This window comes from Cuculus canorus, chromosome 11, assembly GCF_017976375.1.
Source record: "Cuculus canorus isolate bCucCan1 chromosome 11, bCucCan1.pri, whole genome shotgun sequence".
In the NCBI taxonomy this organism is placed as follows: domain Eukaryota; kingdom Metazoa; phylum Chordata; class Aves; order Cuculiformes; family Cuculidae; genus Cuculus; species Cuculus canorus.
Genome location: NC_071411.1, coordinates 17,974,733 through 17,997,620, shown reverse-complemented (window position 1 = coordinate 17,997,620; position 22,888 = coordinate 17,974,733). Strand labels below are relative to the sequence as shown.

Genomic DNA, 22,888 nt, shown 5'->3' with positions numbered 1-22,888 from the left:
ACAACAGTCTCACGTGTTCATCTCCCACTAGTTTTTAGTTTCACCTGGTTCAAACCTGTGCTTGGGTATAAATAAGCTTTAACAGCCTAAACCCAGTTTTGGAATTGTATGAATTTATGTTTTAAATAATTAAATACGTACAAATACAATAATTGGTACTCAGTACAGCAATGTTATGACATCCATTTGGTTTCAAAAATTTAGAAGTATTACTCTTGGTGATTGTCTCACTTTTGATTATGGCTCCACGCAAGTTAACAATATAATGCAGTCATTTCCAAGATGCGCTCTTAATATTTTGCTTGTGAGCACCGCAATTACCCTAATCAGGCAGGCAGCTTGCAATATACCATTCATGCTCAAGCGTTTTCAGTGGGATTATCCAATTTTCTGTCATGACATGATTCTTATCTTTTCAAGGGCAATACCACAAAGCATGCACAGAGAGAGATTAAAACTTTCAAGTACTCTTTACAGACAACTGCCTAAGCTAGCCTTTAATACAGCTATCTTAGCATGAATATGAGTTGTATAGCTTTGAAACATAAATGACCACGCTAATATTTTAAAAGTTGTTCAAATATATTTAAAAAAATCGAAAGTCAGTGTTTGTTTTACTTCTGGCTCATTACAACTGCTCTGCAACACAGCTTGTGCGAGGCATTCGGTGGACTCCAGGTGTAGATGTAATTGAAGGTGTTTCAGAAACAGTGACGGGGCAGTTTTGGGGGCTTCTTCATTTTTAAGTGAGAAGGCAGGGAAAAAGCAACACATCCGTGCAGTGCTGGCTGAGACCACCCTACACCAACCCTAAGCAACACTCTAGGAATTTAGAAGAAGAACTGGGAAGATCCCAGTTCCTGTGCTAGGACATCATGGGAGATGAGCTACCTCAAACACCAGGATTTGGGCAGAGCCCACTGCGTACTGCCCTTCCCAGTACTTGGTGGCAGAGGCTTTTAAGGGAAGTCTGCTGAAACAAGAGAACTTGCCTGATCTGTGCTCAGGCTTTGCTGCCCTCTGAGCTCCACCCATGCACTCCGACAGGGACCTGGGAGCACAGAGCACGGGCTTCTACAGATTGACTGCTTTGACACCGTGCCCGATTTTCCAGACCATCATCTAAAGCTCACATTGAAAATATCTTTCTTTAGTTGGTCATGGCATTATTCAGGCTGTAATGATAGAATGATAGAATGGTATGGGTTGGAAGGGACCTTAAAGCCCACCCAGTTCTAAACCCCTGCCATGGGCAGAGACACCTCCCACCAGACCACGCTGCTCAAGGCTCCATCCAGCCTGGCCTTGAACACCTCCAGGATGAGGCAGATATAGGCTCTGGAGCTTCAGTTGTTCTCTGGGACGAATAAAAACTGTTGCAGGGTGTTCATCTTTGTTAAACTGGTTCATCAAAATCAAGACAAAATCAAGACAAAAAATTATCTGGGAAATGTGGAGCTTGCATCAAATAAAATTCACTTTTAGATCTACATCTGGTCCACAGAAACTGTTTGACTGACATCGAAATTGGTTCATCTTCTCTTTTGGACAAAGCTCTTTGCTGAGACACATGATGTCGCATAATAATCTCTGCGGTTCATATGTTGTTCAGACCATGTCCCATTGTTGACAGCTATTTTGTAAAGCAAGATACTTGCTCAAACTCTCAGTGGGAGTAAGACAAATTTTCAAGATTTATACAAAAAAAACCCCTCAAAATACATATGCCAGAAATTCACTCGTGTCTCATTCAGAAAATGTCTAATTAACTGTATCACTCTTTAAAGTTTTATATAATGCACAGAAACAAACAATACATATCCATGCCAAGATTACTTTAAATTTAAATGAGATCTAATTTGAACTGAATACACACTCAGAATCATAAATAGCAGCCATCCATGACGGTGCAGAAAAGCTAGGCATTTGTGGGATGCCTAGTGGGATGTTAACTGGTAGATTTGGTACTTTAGGGAGATTCACATTTGGTAGATTCACATTGGGCAGATTACTTGTTAAACTCCTGTGGAAGAAACAGACAGAAAGAAAAAATACCATAACAGTGACAATGCAGATGTAGCAGAAGCACGTGACACTCATAAACGAATCTGCAAAGTTCACAGCATGAGGACAGTTCAAAAACTAAAGCAAAACATTTCAGAAAGAAGCATGAGTATGAAAGCTTAAGTATACTGGGTTTGCGGTCTGCAGTAAAAAGCAAGTTACTTAAAAAAAAAAACCAACCCAGAATGAAAAGAAGAATCACAAAATAGCAAATGAACGGAGTTCACCCACAGAAAATAACTCCACCTTCAAGTCCTGACACCATTTCAAAGTGCAGAGAGCAGCGTTTCCTTGGAAAAACCCCTTGTAAGGAAGTGAGTCTCAGTTCTTATACACTCGGTTAGGCTGGATGAAAGAGCTAAACTACGTGATCGACGAGAGAATTGGGATTCAAAATAATAAACAGAGTTTGAAAGAAGTCCATAAGAAATCTTCTTGCCACCCAATTCAATTGAGTCAGGATTTCACGCTAAAACCTCCCGGTTTATTTTATACTCTACAAATAGCGCTAGCCTGGAGCAATGAAATGCTGAGCCACAGTGTTCTTCCTTGGTGCAGACTCACGCCCTGAGCCTGCCTTTGCCTTCCCGGGTGCAGAGAAAACAGGTGCTGCTGGTTGCTCAGCTCTACCTGCGCACTGTGAAGGAACAGCATTTCATACATTCAGGACTGGCACATGAACGTTTCTTGGCTGGAAATGGGCCATAGGGTTACCAAGAGGCTCAAAGGTTAACTTAGGAAGCATCTGTACTTGGGTATCTTGACTTCAATAAATATTGTCAGATGAGCAACCGTTAAGAAAAAAGAGATCTTTTGAAGTGGGCCAGTGTACTAATTTAATGCAACGTACTCTCCTGAAACACTGTGCGGTGTAACAGCACTGCATGCCCACAATCTGCAAAATACCGATGTATTTCAGCGTGCCAGGTCTCTAGATGTTATAATTGGTCTAATTTCTCTTTTTAGCGAGTATCTCATCACAGTTAAATTTTATGCAAAATCAAAATGTCATGCGATTCAGAAATCAGAAGCCAGTTTCAGAAGCGCACCTTATTTCTGCTTTACTCTAGTAATACTACACGGCACACTGAGACACAATCCATGGATGCTTTTACAGTCTCACTTGAGGAACAAAACCAGGGGCTTTGACATCGTTTTCATACAGATCATTGTTCGGGCTCAGTGAAAAATGGAATCAGGACTTCAGGATTTCAGCTTCCCCCTGCACTGCTGAAGCTACTGAAAGCTTTTCTGTCGATGTGCTTCAGCATTCAGCTTCCCTGCTCTTAGTGACTGCCCCAGGACATGCTGCCAGATGAGGTCTCTCCCATTCCCCTGGGTTAAATCAGCATTATCTGGACTCTTGGGAAACAATCAACTTATATACTACGTCTTCCAAGGCACACTGAAATCTTAGCAATTCCCTTGAGTCATATTTTGAACTCCATTTCTTACTGCAAGTTTTATACATCGAAAACCAAAGTACAGGAATTGAGCTGACTGGATTGAATACATGTTCCCTAACGCAACAGAAGATATCAACCACATCTCTGTGAGAGCTCAGCTTGGCAGTGATGGCAAGTCTTAGGGAACAGACTTTATCCTCATTCTCTCTATGTGAATAAAATCCTTTGTTGGGGAGGAAAACCACAATTTAAAGTCTTTTTCTAGAGAAAAAAAAAAGTATGTTCTTGTTTTCTTTTGTTTCTATGATTCTTAGTAGATTTGACTTCACGGTATCTGCTTATTCTCCTTCTTAGGCAGTAAGCAAGCATAAAAATTTACTAATGTAACAAAGCTTTCCATTGTTTCCATTCATACTGTATCTGCTATTAAGATGATAAGATTATTGAATGAGACATTGACTTCATAGTGATTGAGAGAGTGCTAAATCTTCAGAAATGGCAGTGCACGTGGTTACACACTGATATGGAATAAATAAAGAAATAGCAAGAGGTGGACAACATATAAATGTAATGTATAAGGAAAAGCAACTTAAATAACTTAGCCAGATGGTAAATACATAAATCAGAGGACCTTTGGTTTTAATATTAAAATTCAAGAAGTGACAGTGTTATATTAATAAAAACACTGTATTAATAAAATATGACTTCTAGAGTAAACAGTATACTATATTCACACGGAAACATATTTTTTTCATACAACACATTATTTTGCTGGTGCAAGGATACGTTGCAAGAATAAGTACTCTTAAAACAAAACAAAACAGCAAAATAATGGAGTATATTATGTTAACATACAGTAACTAATTTTAAAATTATTCTCTTGAATTGACATGCACAGTTTTGCAGGTTCATCCCATCTAATTATCTGACTAACAGTTGCAGTGAGACCTGTAAAAAATGATTAATATTACCAACAAATGTTCCAGTCTGCAGTTGCTCAGACCATAAAACTACAGGTCCAAGACAAGAAACTGTTTCTAGAAGCCAGCCATGCCTATTTAATATAGATGGCTAAATATAACCTCAGCCATCAGGCAGGGAATGTGGGCATTTGCATCAACAAGATGAGGGCTGTCTGATTTCAGACGACTCGGCTGCAGGACTGGATCCTGATATGTTTGATAAAAGATGGATTCTCTGGAGCTGTACGGCTTGTTTTCTTGGCTTCTTCTGCTTCACCCTCATTTGTGTCTGGTAGCTGAGTAAATGGCTTTCACCTGCACTCTCTGCTGGGAAATTCTCAGTACAAACAGCCTGGCAACACACTCCTGGCCAAAATCCCAATGCTCACACTGCACTGCAATACCGATCACGCAAGACAAGTCCAATTGCGCAGGGGCCGCTCCTGCAGAGCTGCCCCAGTACTGACAGGGGGGCAGAAAAATCACACCAGTTTTACTGGGTTGTCTCCTGGCTTCAGAACAGAGCTAAATGAGAGCCTTGCCCATACGTCAACGCTCAGTTCCTATGGGATGCCTGCAACGATTTAATGATGGAAGATGCAAACGCCTGTCTCTTCCATCACTATAAACGCTTACAACCTTACCGCCTAGGCTGAGCAAATGCTCAAGAGCAAATCTTTTCACAAAAGCCTTGATGAGAAGCAAAGAGCTTGATAGTGAAGTAGGCAGTCAAATCTGTGCTCCTCCTCTGACTGACACCCAGAATAGTAACAGAAATACTCATTTTCACTACAACGGTGTGTCTTCTAAGGGGAAACATTTTTCACTAGCATTTTGTAGTAGAACAACCTCATCAAATGATGAATATAATAAAACTGTTTGAGTTCTTACATTTATATTAACGATACATTTATAAATAGTTTGCAGAGGGTTAGTGAACAATTACTAGATGCTAAAGTCAGGACTACAGTGCGATAGAGACAGCCATAGGTCAATAAGTAATGTCCTAGTCAAGCCATTGAAATTGGTTGTCATTGCATCGGCTTTAGCATTTGCTCAAAAAGATCTTTCAACACAGACACACACACACAGAGATGCACACACACACACGTACGTGTCTGCAGGCTGCAAGATAAATCAACTTTCTCCGAGAAGCAAGCACGAAAAAACCCCACTGCAAACCCTACTTTTCCAAGACCTCTCAACTCACCAGAGAACAGACCTACTCTATATCCTCCGTATTTGGATGACTGTGCGAAGGACAAGCGTTCCACATTTCTCTGCGTGGATTCATACAAGCACACCAGCTGCTCTAACTACAGGGCACGGACCCCCTGCAAATTCAGCAGCTCTGCAGAGGCAGATTACATAGCCCTCATGAGCACATTGCATCGATGCTTTTTCCCCTCATGTTTTCAATACTTAACAGTATCTCTCTAACTGTTTGTGATTTCTATACCTAGCTCCTCGTAGCATAAGGTGCAGAGTATTCAGCAATGAAAATAGAAGAAATACATGCTTGCAAACTGCCATCTGCTCAGGTTATGGAGAGCTACATATTTCAGCCTTGATTGCAAGCATAAGCATAGAGAAACCCTTTCAAAAGACTCTATGTTGCGGAATAATTTCTTGGTTAACACGAGATAATGAGATTTCCTTCTTATAATTCACTGTAGAGATCCAAAGCAGGACAGCATAAGCTCAGTGGAATGGAAAGCCATGATGATCCAACCTTTCTAGCCAGCCTGGAGGCCTTTCTTCAAAGTGGAGGAAAACCATGGAAAAACATACTGCAGTCTTTCAAATTCCCCCAACAATTCTGCTGGAGAGGCAGCAACGGAAGGCTTGGATGAGAATTGACTAGTCCAAAGTATTTGAGAATCAATGGCCAGAAATTCAACCATGCTGTAGTACGGACACATGGGGGAAGAAGGCAGTAGATACATGAGGGCAAATCAAACAAAGTCAGTCTCTAACCTGAGATATTTTGCAAGTTCACTGTTGATCAAAGAGGAGCAGGTCTGCCTCTTTGCAGAGGCAAAAGATGAAGATGCCTAAACATTTAGTTCTGAACAGCACATCAGAAGTGTCATTAGATCCTAGGAACGACACCACTCTTTCCCCTTATTCTGCATGTGTCACCCTCTGTGCATTTGCTGGTGCCTTCCTTCGCCCGGTCACATTGTGTTACGCCAGCATTGGCAGCTTACGCTTTTGCGTGCGAGACACAAGAACAAAATACCAACTAGTGAAAAAAAACCCCGGAGTGCATCTTTTCAGCAGATGGACATAAGCACCCACCTCCCTGCTGGAAGAAACCTTTTACATTCTCAAGTACGTAAGACAGAGAGCCCATCCTGGGCTTTTGCTTGAAACTGCAACGCTCAAAGCACGCAGTAACTGGAACTCCAGAAGGGAATAACTGTTATAAGAGAACTAACAGAATATCTTTTAGAACTATCAAAGATAACTTGACAGTGATAGCTAATGGCATACGCAGGGACGAAGCATTTTGACAGGCAAGTGCCACAGTCAAGTACTTATGGACATTTATAGCTAAGCCACAGAAGTCATTAAAAGCCAAAACGATGTCAGCTTCTGAGAAAACAAAAAAAAAGCAGAACAAATGGCTTATTGACTACTTCATTGAGGCAGACAGGTACACAGTGTTAACTGCCTCTGTTTCGTAACAGACAAGGAAATACAAACATATTCATCACCAAAGCAGAGCTCTGAAACTGAAGTTAATGCTAACTTCGAAGTGCAATTCTGCTTGAAGGAGTGGCTGTAAAAATGGCATTCTCCTACTCGAAAGATCTATTTCTTGTATGTTTTCTGGGTCACATCTGCTTATTTGAAACAAGATTTTTTAGGATTTTTAATCCTGTTAGCCTGCAGACCAAACACAACAAATGGAAAGTGAGAGAGGCTCCTGAATGCCAGCCACTTAACCCCACTCAAAACAGAGGGGAAGATCAGGTGTCAAGAAAAGGCCTGAGATTTGGCAGGCAGAATCCTTATGGATGCTGAGGATGTACAAGCAAGAAAGGAAAAAACCTGGGTACTCAGACTCCAGGTCGCATATGGGAGGCTGGCTGCCGAACAAAATCTCTTTTCCTTGTGAACGGAACATATTTGGTGTGAAAAGCCCTGAAAGACCACACGTTCTTTTATACAGCAACCTCTGAGAGTGCAGTGCTGCTGAACTTTGCCTGGAGAATCACAAAGAAAGCAGTGAAAATAGTCCCTCTGCGGGTGACCTGGTCTCAGCCCCCTGACTGGGGCACATCAAACTCACGTGGTTTGCAAAGGTTTGATCTTTCTCTCTTAATATCTTTATTAGAGGCAAAAGTCAGTTCTCTGCCTTTGTAGGATCTGACTTGGCTTTTTAGAGCAAGCATGCCAGGGTTCAACAATGCTTCAAAACCTGCGAATTAACAACATTAATCTAAAGCACACGCTACATTTTTATAATATACCAGCTCTTGAGTTCAATTTGGATTGCCCTCAGGCTAATGATTCCTTGCTGGTAAATTCCTGGTTCTCCAAATGTAATAATAGATTCTGCTTGACTCACTTTGCCTGTGTTTCACTATGGTTTCTGTACCCCTAATCCTACAGGCAAGGGACGGGGGGCCCAGCAGAGCTGCCCAGGGACACGGGGACATCTGCAGCCACCTGCCACGGGGCTGATGCGAGAAGCACAGCACCGCATGATCCCTTCACAGCATGCGGGGAAAAATGAGCATTGGGAAGAATTATTTCAGCAATGTCTCATACAGGTTATAGGGCTGGACTGAACACAGTGAAGTGAGTTGTTTTTTTTTTCCTGAAAAGGAGATATTTGAGTTCCAAAGCAGCATTGGAAAAGGCCTTTTAGAATGGGATCCAAAAAGCCATGCCAGGTAAGGTTTTCACATTTTGATGCTTCCATGTCCAAAGGAACACAGTTCAAACTGAGGCAGCAATGCATTTCAAAAGGCAAATATCATTTCTCTCATTAATTTCAAAATGCTGAAGAGATCAAGTCTTCCATTTTTAGCATTAAACCAGAAAATCTAAAGTACTTTCTGCACGTCCGGTCTAATGTTTGCTAATGCATCTCTGTACGAATCTCCATCCATTTGCACCCAAATTCCGATTGTATCAAAGGAGGTTTCCTTACTTTACTGGCTCCCATGACTCCCGCTCAAAGCCCCTGTGAATTGACTGTGCAATTGAGGACTCCATCAGATCGACATATCTAACAACAAGTGGAGCAAACAGGTCTTGGAGGTGTTTGTGGAATTTTCCATTGCACAAATTATCTAGAATAGATAAATAAAAGTATAGTAAGACACTACTGTTACTAAAAGCTCTGTAACAAACTACAGCGTGGTACTTCATTACACAATGAATTTGTCAGCAAACAGGAAGAAAGTTTGAGAACATAACAGGAGCTGGCATCAGGCACCAACGCTCATGACAAAGACAGCAGGAATGGCTTCTTACTCCAAACAAATAAACAGACACCAAAACTTCTTTTACATTAACGTCAAGCTAACAAATACATTATTACTTCCTGCGAATAAAACGGATGTAAGAAACACAGCATGGCAACTGTAATGGCTGTTACAGGTAGGAGAATCGTTTCTTTTATTACTCACTACCATGACGCTGGAAATTGCTCTCTCGGGATAAATCCCTTTTTTTTTTTTATGCAGAAAGCTAAATGGGGCCCTGGTCTGGGATCCAACTGAAGGCAATGCCAATTCTGCCACAGCTCTCCAGGGAGTGGCAGGACCATTGGGGACAGTGTCAAATCCTCAGGGATTTCGAAAGCGTGGATCCATGTGCTTTGGAGAAAAGTCTTATTTCACAAAGCGCTATTCTTCTGAACTACTCCTGCTTCCATTTACTTTAGTATCTTCCTCCCTTCAATGAAATTTTTTAAAACAGAGACTGTTTTACTCCGTGTTAAATAAATGCAGTACACACGTATAAAATGATACACACATTTAATGATGGTGAGATAGAGAACCCTGCTTATCAGACAGCCATTACCAAGAGACGTGAGAAGACGAGGCAAAATAAAAGTTCAACTTCTCACCTTCAACTGAGGGATTTGATATAGGGGGGTGTCTGTGTGCTTTTTTTTCTGGTGGAAACGGAATAAAATCGGGCTGATGCTAAAAGAATATGTACTGTCAATCTCTACCCATCTCAGTTCTCTGTGCAGTACGGAGAGGCTGAAAGTATTATCAATAACCTGAGCTGCCCACTGAAAAAGAAACGATCAAAATACAATACATACAGTCACTACGGAGGAAATCGTTTAGAAGTTGAAAGAGCGGAAAGCTGTCCCAGGTGTCTGGGGGTTGCACCTCTAACGCAGCATCCATATCCACTGCAAACAGTGACAGGAAGGTCTCCGCATGCTCAACCATTAAGTCTGACCACCAAGCGAAGGCCTTCAGAGTTGGCAGAAAAAGATAATAAAGAAGCATATTAGTTGTAATAAAGCACAAGAAAAGACGTTAGGCCACATATCTCAAAAGAAAAAAAAAAAAGTGCATCCCATGGGAACTACCTTTATTGTAAAGAGAACAGTGCTTTAAAGCGCTAGCCTGCATGGGCAGTGCTAATCACAGGAATTAGGCACTGCTATTTTCATATAAAAATTCCTGTAGCGGATTCAGAGCTCCACCATAAAGGCATGCAACTGTAATGCAGCAGAGAGGGTTTTGTCTGTTCAATTTACAATAAATGACTTAATTCATCTTTAATAATGATAATTATCAGCACAATCAACTAATTCTTATTCTAAAACACAGAAATTTGGGAGTTTCTTCACTGTGCTTATGGGTTTTCTCCTGTGTTTTGCAACAGTTTTAAGTTGTATTTGGATTCACTACTTCTATTTGTCTTGAGAAACGCGAAGCCTAAGACATTAAAATCTGTTCTAAATCACTCACACTCTCCTTTTCTTCAAGCATCACCAATGAAAGTTCTTACAGCACTGTTCATTTTACATGGTTAGCTGTACACATCCATAGAAACACACTACCACCTTCATAATGCTACTGTTAGGAAACAGAGTACAAAGCTCTATTATTAACATGCCAAGATAAAAACAAAACAAAAAAAAATCTACGGCAAGCCTGTATTTTCACAGAGGCAGGAAAAAAATATATCTAAACTTGAAAACCAAAGAATATCAGTGAAGTAACTCATTCTCATGCACACGGGTCCTTAAAATTCACTGTGCGGGCTCTCTGACGTGACATTCACATCATACATGGCTCAGATGTGAATGCTGCGAACGCATGCATGCGTGTTTAGTAATCACTTCTGGCTGGGAACATGCAATATGAGAAGTGCTGTCGTTAGGACCATGTGCTGTCATTTTGAAGTGATAGGAAATTACTCAGGGACTTAAAAGAATCTAATAAACAGCTTTCCAGCACTTTGCAAGGAAAAGAAGCCTCTAGCACAGGCACAAGACTGAAGATGAAACGGAAAAGACTGGGAATAGATGATTTGAAGAGGGATTGCCAATCAGGGAAGGGTATTTTTTGCAGATTTTAGCAGACATGAACAAGAAGAATGGACTTTCACTTTCTCAGGGTTCAGTTTTGATCCACTGACGAAGAACTGCACTCAAGTGCAGAGCACAATTCCAGCTGCTGGTTCACTTGGCCACGGAGAGGGAGCAGTGCCCCCAAACCAGGTTATTGCCATGCACCCCTTTAATTCTTCCCATTTCAGCCTGACTTCTCAGCTGCCAGTGGTATTGGCAGGGGGTCTTTGGGACTATTTCCACTCCTTCGTTCACCCAAAATGTAAAGCAGACTGGCATTGCCCTGCTATTATTCCATGATGTGGCACTGGGAGTTACGTACCCAGTGCACATCCAAGACGTAAAATAATCAAAATAACTGAATAACTCCTAAACTAATCTTAGTATTTGGCCTGCCCTGTCATGAGGACGAAGACGTGGATGAGGGGGGCTGTGCCGTGAAGGCACAGCTTTGGTGTGCCCAGGGGCAGGCTTGGCACACGCTGTGCCCAGAGCGGCAATATCAGGACGTTACAGCATCTCTGTGGTCATGGTGTGAAGATAAGCTGGCTACAATGGGCTCCTTCACCCACAAACTGCCCCCATGTACATGGAGGAAGCCAGCAGGCACCTACGCAGCAACAGCTGCCCTGGGGTGCTTGGAAAGCTGGGGGGCAGCCAGTGATGGTGGCCCGGGGCATTGATGGGGTTGTTACTCTGGAAAAGCTGAAACTGAGGTGGAAGGAGCCTGGAGGGCTGAGCACACATGGCAATCCTCTTTAGCTTGTCCTCCCATGTTTGGTGCTGTCATCCAACCCAGCACACAGCCAGATGCCTGGGAGTGCTGTGCCGGGAGGTGTCAAACCACGCAGGAACCAAAAATGCCAAGCTCCAGGTCTGCTCCCGACGCCTGCTCAAACCTTCTCCCCAAAGCACAAGTGGGAACCAAGCAGAGGTGGAGCAATGGGGCTGTGGAGTGTACTCTTAAAATTATCAGTGCTAGCTTGTGGTTTTCAAGGGGATGCTGGGCTAACCTTGCACTGGTGTGGGTTCTCTGGCCATCCCTCTGCCTGCCAAGAGCCTGCCACGCTGTGTGCCCAAGAGATACTGCCCACAGGGCAGTGGGCAAAGAGCCACTGCTACAAAGGACCAATGGCAACTGGCATTTTGAGAGGAGGGAAAAGATGGGAGGCCAAAGAATATCTTCTGAACAAATCTCAACATAAACACTTCAGAGTCCTGCAATAAAAACCTACTTCCACAAAAAATGAGAAAAAGAAAAAAGAATCTATTTTTAAGAGAAATTATGAAGAAAAGCATGTGATCATTTGTGAAAAAAAAACCCAAAAGCCCAAACCAGTCTCAGTTTCCCTTTTGCTGGAAAAGTAAAACTTTAGCTCCACAAGTCTCTAACTTAGGTGAGGATCCTCAGCGTCCTCCTCCCTAGTCTCGGTGAGCAGGACCTTCCTGCGGTGGGAGCAGTAACACCATATGTTGAAATTCTACTTCAAGATGGTAACATTTCATTGATTTACCATCTACTTACCTGCTTTGCTCAAAACACAATGTAAAGGGAGAATAAAAGTGAGCTTTCTAGCCAAACACACCTATTATTGTATATTTTACACATGGATACACATGTATATATGTATGACCTCAAGGAGTTAAAATACATATATACATATACACATATGTATACATAGAGAGAGAAAGCACAAGTTTAAAAATAGGTGAATGCCATCGTCTCTGGCATTTGTCATCAGTCATCCAGAGGAAGGGAAGGGGAGGTGGGAGACATCTGATGGGAGAGATGACACAATGACAGAGACCTCCCGCTCTCACAGATTACAGACGTAGGCACACAGTTTCTGTTGCATTTCTGCCTGAGTTGGTTTCTTTCTTTCTTATAGGCAAGATGAACCCAACTGACCAGACACGGTACTTCTGTTGTAATGTTTTTTGAACATTTTCCATGCTCTGAGTAGCATTTTCTGGGTTCTCAATAGGGAGTCTGCCTGGATGTCCAAGTGGGGAAAAAAGGGGCATGTTTTAATTACAAAAACTGATGATTTGCAGTAAATTAAGGCATTTCTTCAATAAGTGGTGCAGTGTTATTTTCTGCTGAACATCCAAAGTAGACTGAAGAGTCGCACCTCGCAGGTCAAACCTTCTCTAGGTGCACGGACAACATGTCAAAAAACCCTCACCTGCAACAGTTCGAAAAAACCCTGCAATGCCACAGTGATTCTCGTTGCACAGTGAGAGCATAAAGTGGCTACAGTGCCTAAGAAAAATCAGTGATAAGCCACCCAGGCTCTTCTCTCTTCCTTTGGGTGCAATTCCAAGTGCGCAGAGAGCTGGCCAACTGCCTGTACGCTGCTGAAATGCCACAGCCACCCTCAGGACAGGGATTCACTAACACACCGAGAGTGCGCCGGGCTTCTGGAGAGAGATGAATTTCACCCTTCCAGGTCACCGTTCAGAACAAGGGACCAGGATGCCTCCTATCTGTGTTGGCATTAACCTTCTGTCTCTAGTCAAAACCTTGTGACACAAAAGATGCTGGAGAACAGTTCTGAGCTTTCCTCCTGGTGAGGATCTCGGCAGCGTGGCTGGCTGAACGCCACCGGCTCTGTAACCGTTTCCTTCAGAATTCTACTGTTTTCAAAATAACCTGCATTTTAAAACCAGCTCCTTCCCAGCTGGTTGTACATCCAGCCCATGCTGGTGATGAGTGGAATAAAACGCTCGTTATCCTTGGACAGGTTATTGCAGTTCGTCCACAAGCGCAGTGTAAAAATGAAGTTTATTTCACTCTTCACCCCGTATATTCTCTCTCTACATATAAATACTGTATATCCAGTACAAGGCACATACAGACAAAACCGGAGGAAGACCACTACCGTTCTAGGCACCCGTGTAGTACTTAGTCCATCTCCACCACAGTGTACTAGAGGTTGGGTGAATGCAAAACGACAGAGGTAACAACAGGCTGAGGAGAGAGTCCAGGCAGGTAGGGTTGTGTTGGGATGTAACTGCAGCGCTTGTAAAATATACCCATTGCTACATGCATGGACCAGACTACTATGCCACATTTACCCTCCTGTGTCAGGCTACCAGCTCCGCAAGCAGCCGACTTGAAGTTGCTGTTACTCGGTCAAAGTTACAGAAGCGAGGGCAACCCGGGTAAATTCCCAGTAGGAAACATGGCACTGAGAGGGCATGCACGAAATATGACAGGAGTGACTCGTTTCATTCGGTTTAGTCACATACCTCTTTCCCCTGCCAGGATCATCCAAGATTGAATGAACAGTAGAAAAACAGGGAGGAAATTTAAATATGCAATCAGGCATTAGTTGGGTGTTGTGGATTGTTGTGTATTATCAATCAGTTAAATTATACTGCAAATTTAATATACAGTGGAATGATTTTTAGGTGATTGTGAAATTATTTATCAAATGCTCTTAATGCAAAATATATTGAGTATATATATATATATATAAATGGGAAGGAAAAGAGAAAATAGTGAATGAGTATTACATTACCTACAGCCATAAACAGTAACTGTTAACTCTGAATTTTAAAACGATTAACTTTTCAATACGTATCCAAGAACACCAGATTTACAGAGAACGGAGGGCTCAATCCTGCAAACACTCACGGGCCATATGCAATGTCACTTGCTCGGGCAGAAATGTCCCATCTTGCTGCGAGTGGGACTACGGCAGCAGTGCCAGCTGCCCCTGGGGTCAAGTGTTTTCAGGACTTGAGCCTCAGGATTTTCTGGTCTATATTCAACTACGACATGGTTTCAGTGGTTTTAAAACATGAATCTTTTCGTTAAAGTGCTTTGAAGAGTTAAGAATAGTTTATATTAGGCCTTAGATAACCCAAATAAGGAGAAACAGAGTGTAATTCATCCTAACCTCCGTGACTAGTAACTGAGGTATTCCCAGTAAGCCAAGGCAGGAGAGGCAGTTACTCTTGTACCGCAGGGGCCTGGGGAAACCCCTGGAAACAACCTGAGCCCTCGGGAAGCAATCAAAAAAGAACTGTTCTGCTTTGTGGTGGTTCTCCTTGCTCTAACTCTGGAGAGCAGGAGCAGTAAGCAGCTGCAGGGACCCCGCCAATGCTGTCTGAAGGCACAAACACATGGCGTTATTTGGAAATACGACCTTTCTGAAAAGCGGACAGGCTTGCTCTTGTACGTAGCTGGTGGTGAATATATTTGGCCAGATTCAGCTCCTGCTGGCGCTGTATGAAAAGCTGCAGACTGACGTAGAGAACTTCATTAATTCCTCCTTTAGCCCTCCTTCCCCTCTGCAAAACCAATCTTTGCCTTCATCGTACTCGAGAACCGTCAGTTAAGAATACTTCTGGCTTTCAAAGAAGATAACCCGGCAGCAGTTGAGAAGACATCACACAAATACCCAAATACCCCAGCAAGCCCCCGGCCCGGCGCCTCCTGAAGAGCTGCGGACAGGACCTGGCCGGGCGCCGCTGCTCACCTCCGCGTGGTGTTCTTCGTTCTGCTGGAGGACTTCAATTACCAACTCTGCCAGACGTATTGTATCTTCTAACTTTTTAGCTGGTGTGACTAACCGGCCTACATTTTCTGTAGTACAAGAACTTGAGTTAAAAGGCAGGCAGAATGAAAAACTAGAAGTACAGTAAGTTATTTTAGAGGTTTTAAAAAAAAATTCCATATAATTCTACAGCTTTAAAGATCTTTTCATGCATATGTTAAATGCTTATATAATTAGTACTGAGCAAACCAGAAAGCCACATTCGTTATTATACTATGAAAACACAGTGCTCCAGCTCCAAATCTCACAATACTGTCAGCCTTGTTTTGCTTCATGGCGAGATGGTGACACTTTATTAGCTCAAATAAGAACATCACATTCCCTAAAGACAGCATCTGGCCACTGATATACGAACAATATGTATCCTTCAATGTAGATGATGCTATTATAGAAATCATGCCTATGTTATTTTAAAATTCTTTTAAGAAGATCGACTCAAACAAATCTGTCTGTACTTTTAATAAGTTGTCAGACGTGAGCAATTTAAATGTCACCTGCTACTGAAAGCAAAAAATGCAGGTCTGCCTGGCTCCAGGATTTAACTCCACAAGGGTCAAGGAGCTACGCATGCTGGAGGGAGTGGAAAGTGATAAATCCCACTAAGCGTTCCTAGGTAAGATTTACATGGGAAAAGAGATGCAACTTTACAGCAAAAACCCCGCAAACAAACCAAAGAGTTTAAATCCTGGAGCTTGGTGTTTAGCTACATTGAACTATTTTGCAGGATTTTCTGAAGACGTTTAAGAGTAATTAGACTATATTTTTCTAGGTAATTTAAACTATTAATAACATATTAAAGATCTGAGGTGCTAACAATCTGGAACATTTAGAGTATTTCACTAGAAATAATATAGAGAAAAATAAAATAATCACATTTTCATTGAACGGCAACTTCTGCAGAGCTGGCACCATGGCTCACCTCCCTGAGGAGTGCAAACTCTCCCTAAGGGGAAGCAGAGCAGACCTGCTGCCTGGGGATCCGCCCCGCAGCACCTCACCACATCTAACTAGAGCTGTGTCCCTCCAGCTAACGACCAGGTGTCAGCACTCTAGAGCAGCTGGAGTGAAGAATGGCATCACGCTTTGGTAGCTACACCAGCCCATTCACACCTCCGCACCGATGTATATTTTGGCCTCTGCGTGATAACAGAGCTGGAGACTTCATAAATGGGTAAAGTACCAAAAAATCCAAAACAAAATAGCCAAATCAATCTGCCGAAATTACCAGTGTACAACAGACAATATGTGCCCAACACACTAGCAACCACGCCAACCACCCTGGGATTTCCAAAGGAGCCCAGCTAAGCGTCCAGCTTGGTTTGTGCTGACATGCAAGATGATGGCTGGGCACCTTGCTCCAGCCTCTTGCCCACAATAGCTTTTTGCTAATGTTTAGGTTTTCTCCACTGACAGGACAGAAATCTGTGGTTGCACATGGGTGGCACTGCTTTGCTCTTCTGGGTTACCCAGGAAGAAATCCCTGCCCTACCGAAGGCTTGGTCAGCTTCCAGGATTTCATTCTCTACCTCAAATTCTTGCTTGCTCCTAGTTTTCTCTGAATACCTGTTTATATATCAAATTTCCCACGAAAAGGAAAGCTGTACTTTTCAGAATGGGCAGATTTGGGTGCCCAGGCTGGTTGGTCTTCAGCAACCCGGCCAGCTGAAATCTGGCATTGCAGGTGCTCAGCTCGGCCGAGAAAGGTAATGTTGTAAAGCACCATGCAAATGAACTCTACATTCTTGCTGATTTATGCCACAGATAAAGGCCCTTGGGATTCCTTCTCAAATTTCACTGTCATTTCTTGTATCACCTGACACACAAAAAAATTATCCAGGTTTCCCTTAATGTAGTTTATGAGGCAAAAACTGGAGAACTGCTGGTTAACTCCTCCTTCTTTCTCCTATCCTATCCAGCACCTCACTGGCTAGAAGAAGTAGCAACCTCTTCCTTTTGTGCAAAAGGAGTCCAAAGACACTTCCGTTAGTAAGCTCTGGTTCTTTCTGCACCTCCAAAGCCAAGGGGAAGCTTTTCCATTGATCAGAGCAGCATCAGGCCCATTCTCATTTGCAACACTGATCTGCTCTCAAATACAACTAAAAGACAAAAGTGTTAATAAGAACAACTGCTCAGAGATGCTGTCTTTAAAGAAAATATTGATGCTTATACAACTTTGGCAGCCAGCAGATGTCAATCTTAATTTTTTTCCTTCTTATTTTAAATATTTCCCTGGTTAAGTTACTATACATCAGAATATTCTGCTAAGATAGCTGGAGCACTGACAGTTACATGAAACGTATACGATATACTTATCAAACATTTCATCCAACATCATGTAAAGCTCATACATATTTATAGTTTTCATGCAAAATGTTATGCAACAACAATGTTATTTTGTGCTGACGTTGATATTTGAAAATGTTGCATATGTCAGACATTGCTAGACAAAAAAATGTGGACATTTTGAAATAAATGCTACCTCTAAACCTCTAAAACCTACCACATCGCGCTAGGTATTTTGTATAAAGCTGCACATCAGAACTAGCTTTCTACTACTACACAAGCAACTGCTAGACTAGAAAAACCACTGAATAAAAGTAAGGAAGACTATTACAGTACTTGGCGGCTGTTTGGCCATGCCTTTGAGCATATGATTTATCATGTTAGTCTGCGTTTGAGGAGATGATGGTGGCCCAGCCGGTGGCTTAGGCTTGGACGGACGGGCTGCTTGTGCATGACGGAGACGCCAAAAGTAAAGAGACAAATGACTTCATCAACAGTGACAAAAAGATGGAAACTTCGAAAGGAACATAAGCAGAAATGATCAAATACAAATGGAATAAGCTGCTGGGTTTTTGCTTATCGGTACTTGAAGTATTACACGGTGATGACACTGTTTGACAACATATACTCTAGAAGTCAGCAGATTCAAATATGCGAAGGTACCGGGCAATCAGAAAGCTAAAAATTCAACACAAATATGAAACTGCCCTTCAGGCAGCCACACGAGGAAACTGCAATAGGCTAATCCAGTTAAAATTTTAGGATTCAGAAAAGGTGACTGAAAAAAGATGACTTTAAGTCAGCGCCCCTGTGCTTAGGTACATTTAGCAATAGAATAATGAGCCACAGGAATTAATTGCTTTGCAAATATCAATTACACATTTTAGAATTAAACGTCACTGTTGGTTAAAGGGAGCTATAAAATATTCTTGTGCAATTTAAACATGTAAAAAAATCTGTCACTTAAAAATGTGTGGTTCCTGATCGTTTCCAGCTCATTTAATTATTTTCAACTTGGAATTCTAGTGGCTTTTATATTCTGGGTTGAATCATATATAAAAACTTGCCAGCTCTATCAAATATGTTACTTGCTATTCCAAATGTTAGAATACTGCAATCAGGACTTGACCCATCTGTCATATAGTTTACAATATCAGCATAGGAAAAATTCAAAGAAAATAGCCTTTCCTTTTACATACACTCAGAGAATAAATTATATACTGTGAATATGTTAACACAATAGTTTCCGTTCCATTTAATAACAGTTTTTAGCAGCATTGTGACTATTTTTAATAATGCCATTTGCAAGGAATCTGGCATATTTATCTGGACATTCTATTGCCAAAAGTCCTTGCCATTTTGCTTGCATTTTCCAGTGAGGGAAAAAAAAAAATCGGTTGGCTTGTGCAAAGTAGATTTCTGATTGCTTTTAATTCTCAGAGAATTATAACACTTATCAAAGTATAATAAGGACTATTTGAGTAATTACTTAGTTAAAGACTATGAGTTAGGTTTGCTCCCCTCTCCATACACGTAATTAGATATACACACGTACATAAACACACATACAATGCGCGTGCGCGCACACACACACACACGTATTTTCAGCCTTTTAAGCTGTGTAATTTCACAGCTTAATTTAATTCAGACTCTTAGATTCAAGCTACTGTTTCTGGCTTTTTGTTGTTGTTATTGTTGTTTTCTGATAACGGGAAAAGAAACCTATTCATTCATCTCTGCAGTCATCCTGTTTCAAGGGTGGTTTTGTCTCCAGAAATAAACCTCTCAGCCTCAAGTGACAAAACCAACTGCTTTTGGGGCATCAGCCTAATGACATTCACTGTAATTTATAATATAAGTTTGGCTACTCACTGATGGCTCCCGAGCTCAACATGTAGATGCAGGATGAATACGTTACTGCCCATCACTATGGAGAGCTGTTTGTGCCAAGGTCCCCAGATGGGAGGGGACTCTGGGGAGAGAGGACCACACATCTCCTCTCTCCCACCTCTGGCAACCATGGAGTCAGAACCTCTTGCCACTCAGGCAATTGGGCTTTGAAGTTGGTGAAGTCAGAGAGAAAGTGCTCGTCCCAAGAGTGCCAAAGCCACAGGAAAACTGCATCCAGAACTGCACCCCACCACACCTCTCAGCGCTGTGACCCTCAAGCACCCTTAAATGTGAGTCCAGCCCTGCATCCCTGACGGCTGTGCATCAAAAACCAGATCTCAGGCTTCATGGACATCCTGAGCCCATAGTGTTGAATGAGCCTTCTATCCTAGGGAAAAGTCATTGGCAGAGAAGGAAGAGGAGGAAGAGGCGAGAGATGCAGCAGCATGGAGACTTCAGGAATCGCTAGTGCAGCACGTATGAAACAGCTTGGAGGAGGCTCCCGCTGTGCCGTGTCAGCACAGTGCCCCGGGCTGGTTCTCACTTCTCTGGGAACCCTGTGAGAGATCCCCCCCCAGTGCTTTACCCTGCTCCTGGCATCTCCCTGTCACCACCAGCGCTTGAAAACAAGCTTCCCCAAGGGATTGCAGCAGGTTAAGCAACAAACTCCTGATGTAATTCTGATCTGGCCCAATCTGTACAAATATTCAGCTCTTTTGTTCATTTAAATTTTCCAGACCCAATCCAGGGTTCTTACAGGATGATTGCAAAACCACCTGGAGCCAAAGAAGAGAAACAGCTCTCTCTTCTTCAGGGCACTGAACACCTCCTGAGCCCTGACCCATGCTTTTCTTTGTTGCCTCTTTATTGCAAGAAAATGTAAAAGATTAAGGTCTAGCTAAGGAAAGTGATTAATTTAATCTGCAAATTTAAATAGAAATGGGTCTGTGACTGCAATGCCCCACAAGGCACTGGCGTTAACACGCTTCTCTGGGGCCAGGGCTTGGAGATGGCAGGTGAGGTCCCTTTCATGAGGTGTCTCAGCTCCTGCTCGGAACAAGGGAGATGCGTAAAGCCGGATGGGTTTTACAGCACTTGCCAGCAATCAGCTGCAGCCTGTGTGGCAGGTTTTGTTTCACTTTGGCTTTTCTTTCTTCCCTGTTCTTTTCCTCTCTAATCTCTTGCCACAGCCAGTTTAGCATCAGGAATGCTCTTGTAGTCATTGCTCACGTGTGTCAAACGGGTAAGATTTAAACATCTCCATCACTGAAATCTGAGACTGGAGCAGCTTCTTCCTTACTGCCTGTCAAAGTGCTTTCCTGGACAAACTTCTGTCAATGGTTTTTATGCTTCTGCATATCTGCAAATAAGAAACTTGCAGAAATTCAGATACTTGGTACCTTCTGGGGTTATGCTTGCAATAAGCTTCAGTCTGCAACGAGTACAGCAGGTTTATTAAAAGATCTTTGCTGCTTTGGGTACGCATATAGATTTTCAAACTATGTATTTCTCACTCAGCATCATGATTTCTCATAGACAGGCTACTAACACACCAGCAATAGTGAGAATTACACTGTCAACAGGAGAAAAGTATTGTTGACTTTTATATTTTTTAAAAGCATAGCTACTGATTCTACGATTGCCTTGTAATAATTAAAATCTACAACCCCGGCCAAAGGCTTTGGTATAAAAGTGTTATGCGTGTGTTCATTTGCGAGCCAATCGTGAAAATTATCAAAAGAGCTGCTGTCCTCGAGATAACTATAAAGAATAATGGACTTAGCCTGAGGAGGAGGCAAAGCAGCCTTTTGTTATATTTGTGAAATGAATTTGCATGTATCTGAATGGGATTTCAGTGATACCATTTTTTCTTTCAAAATTAGATGCGTTATCTGAAAAGTAAGAAAATTTCATAGAAACATTTTTTTTCCTACTCTGAAAGAGACTCTAATTCAGCTCTCAAAACTCAACATACTGAAAACAGAACTGATCTCTTGACTTTCTGATGATTATTCAGCCTAGTGAGGAATTTTTGCATATCTGAATTACATCTCATGCCTCAGGCAGCAAGTTGCTCTGCAGTTGGTAAGAGACTTGTAGAAAGATAATGGCACAAAGCAGATCTTTGTGATTTCTGAAGCTCTCGTAATAACTTTGATACTGCTTTTATGCACTGCCTTTGAAAGGGCAAGAGGAAATCGCAAAAGCTGTAGAATTATCCTCCGTTTAACCCAACTGAATGCCACTTCAAGGATGGAAACAAATAAAGCAGCAGTTCAGCAGCGCACAAGTGAAGGATGTAGTCCTGCCTGAATCAAAGCATGTGACATATTAATGATTTCAGTCTTTACTCCCTTATAGAAAGACTGATGATTTCATACATTCTGCATCCGTATTTTTTGGGGGAATGTGATTTTATTTTCTTTCCAAGCTTTGAGGTTTTTCACAAATGCTGGGAGTGATTGCCTCGTAGTGGCTGGGCTGACACACCACGCAAGACCTCTCCTTGTCTTGGACCCGGTTCATCAACAGGCAGCTCAGCCCCCAGCACTTCGCACACTAGCTAAGAGTTACAGCTACATGCATAGAGCTTCCCAGGTGGAGATCCAGAAATAGGGAAAGCAAGTGACGTAAAGTGAGTACGCGAACTGTGACAAGGGCCAGTACGAATGCCTCGAAAAATACCACTGCTCCTGAACAACCTGCTGCATTGCTCTAGTCAAAACCTGAGCTCTCCTGCACCCGCTTCCTCAGTCGAGGATGCTCTCCACTCCTGGAGGGGTGAGTGCTATGGGCAAGGTGCTCCAGGGCTGGTGACAGCTGAGGCTGATGCAGCCATCCTGCCACACGCAGTCCCTCTCCCGTGGGTGCACCTGGGTCCCCAGCCTGATGCGGGCACCTGAGAGATGTCTGCCTCTGCACAAGCACCGTAACTGCTCCTCGCTGTCCTGTGGGCAGCACTGACCCCTCTGGCTATTGGGTTTTGGCTTGGTGCCCACCCCAGCACCCCCACCAGCTCTGTTTTCGAGGGAAATCAGGCTTCCCTGGCAGCCTGGCTGGGACGGAGAGATGTGGGGAGGATGGTGCGTGCCAGCGATGTGGTGAGATGCTGCACCTCCAGAGATCGGCTCCTTTGGACAGGGGCTAGGGAGGTGGCAG

General features: G+C 42.6%; 1 protein-coding gene across 21 annotated transcripts in view; it reads right to left on the bottom strand.

The window, feature by feature from the left end:
• The window catches only part of CADPS (calcium dependent secretion activator), a 220,750-nt gene that overhangs the window by 41,258 nt on the left and 156,604 nt on the right, over nucleotides 1-22,888 (bottom strand). For 8 of the 21 annotated variants that reach the window (XM_054076642.1, XM_054076656.1, XM_054076646.1 and 5 more), the window contains 4 exons: nucleotides 15,479-15,585; nucleotides 9,726-9,882; nucleotides 8,598-8,739; nucleotides 1,877-2,023 (listed from right to left, as the gene is read on the bottom strand). In XM_054076642.1, the coding sequence (XP_053932617.1) occupies nucleotides 1,877-2,023; nucleotides 8,598-8,739; nucleotides 9,726-9,882; nucleotides 15,479-15,585 (553 nt within the window). Of the gene's footprint in view, nucleotides 1-1,876; nucleotides 2,024-8,597; nucleotides 8,740-9,725; nucleotides 9,883-15,478; nucleotides 15,586-18,175; nucleotides 18,281-22,888 lie in introns of all 21 variants that reach the window. The other 13 variants (XM_054076638.1, XM_054076639.1, XM_054076640.1 and 10 more) reach the window with 3 other exon arrangements.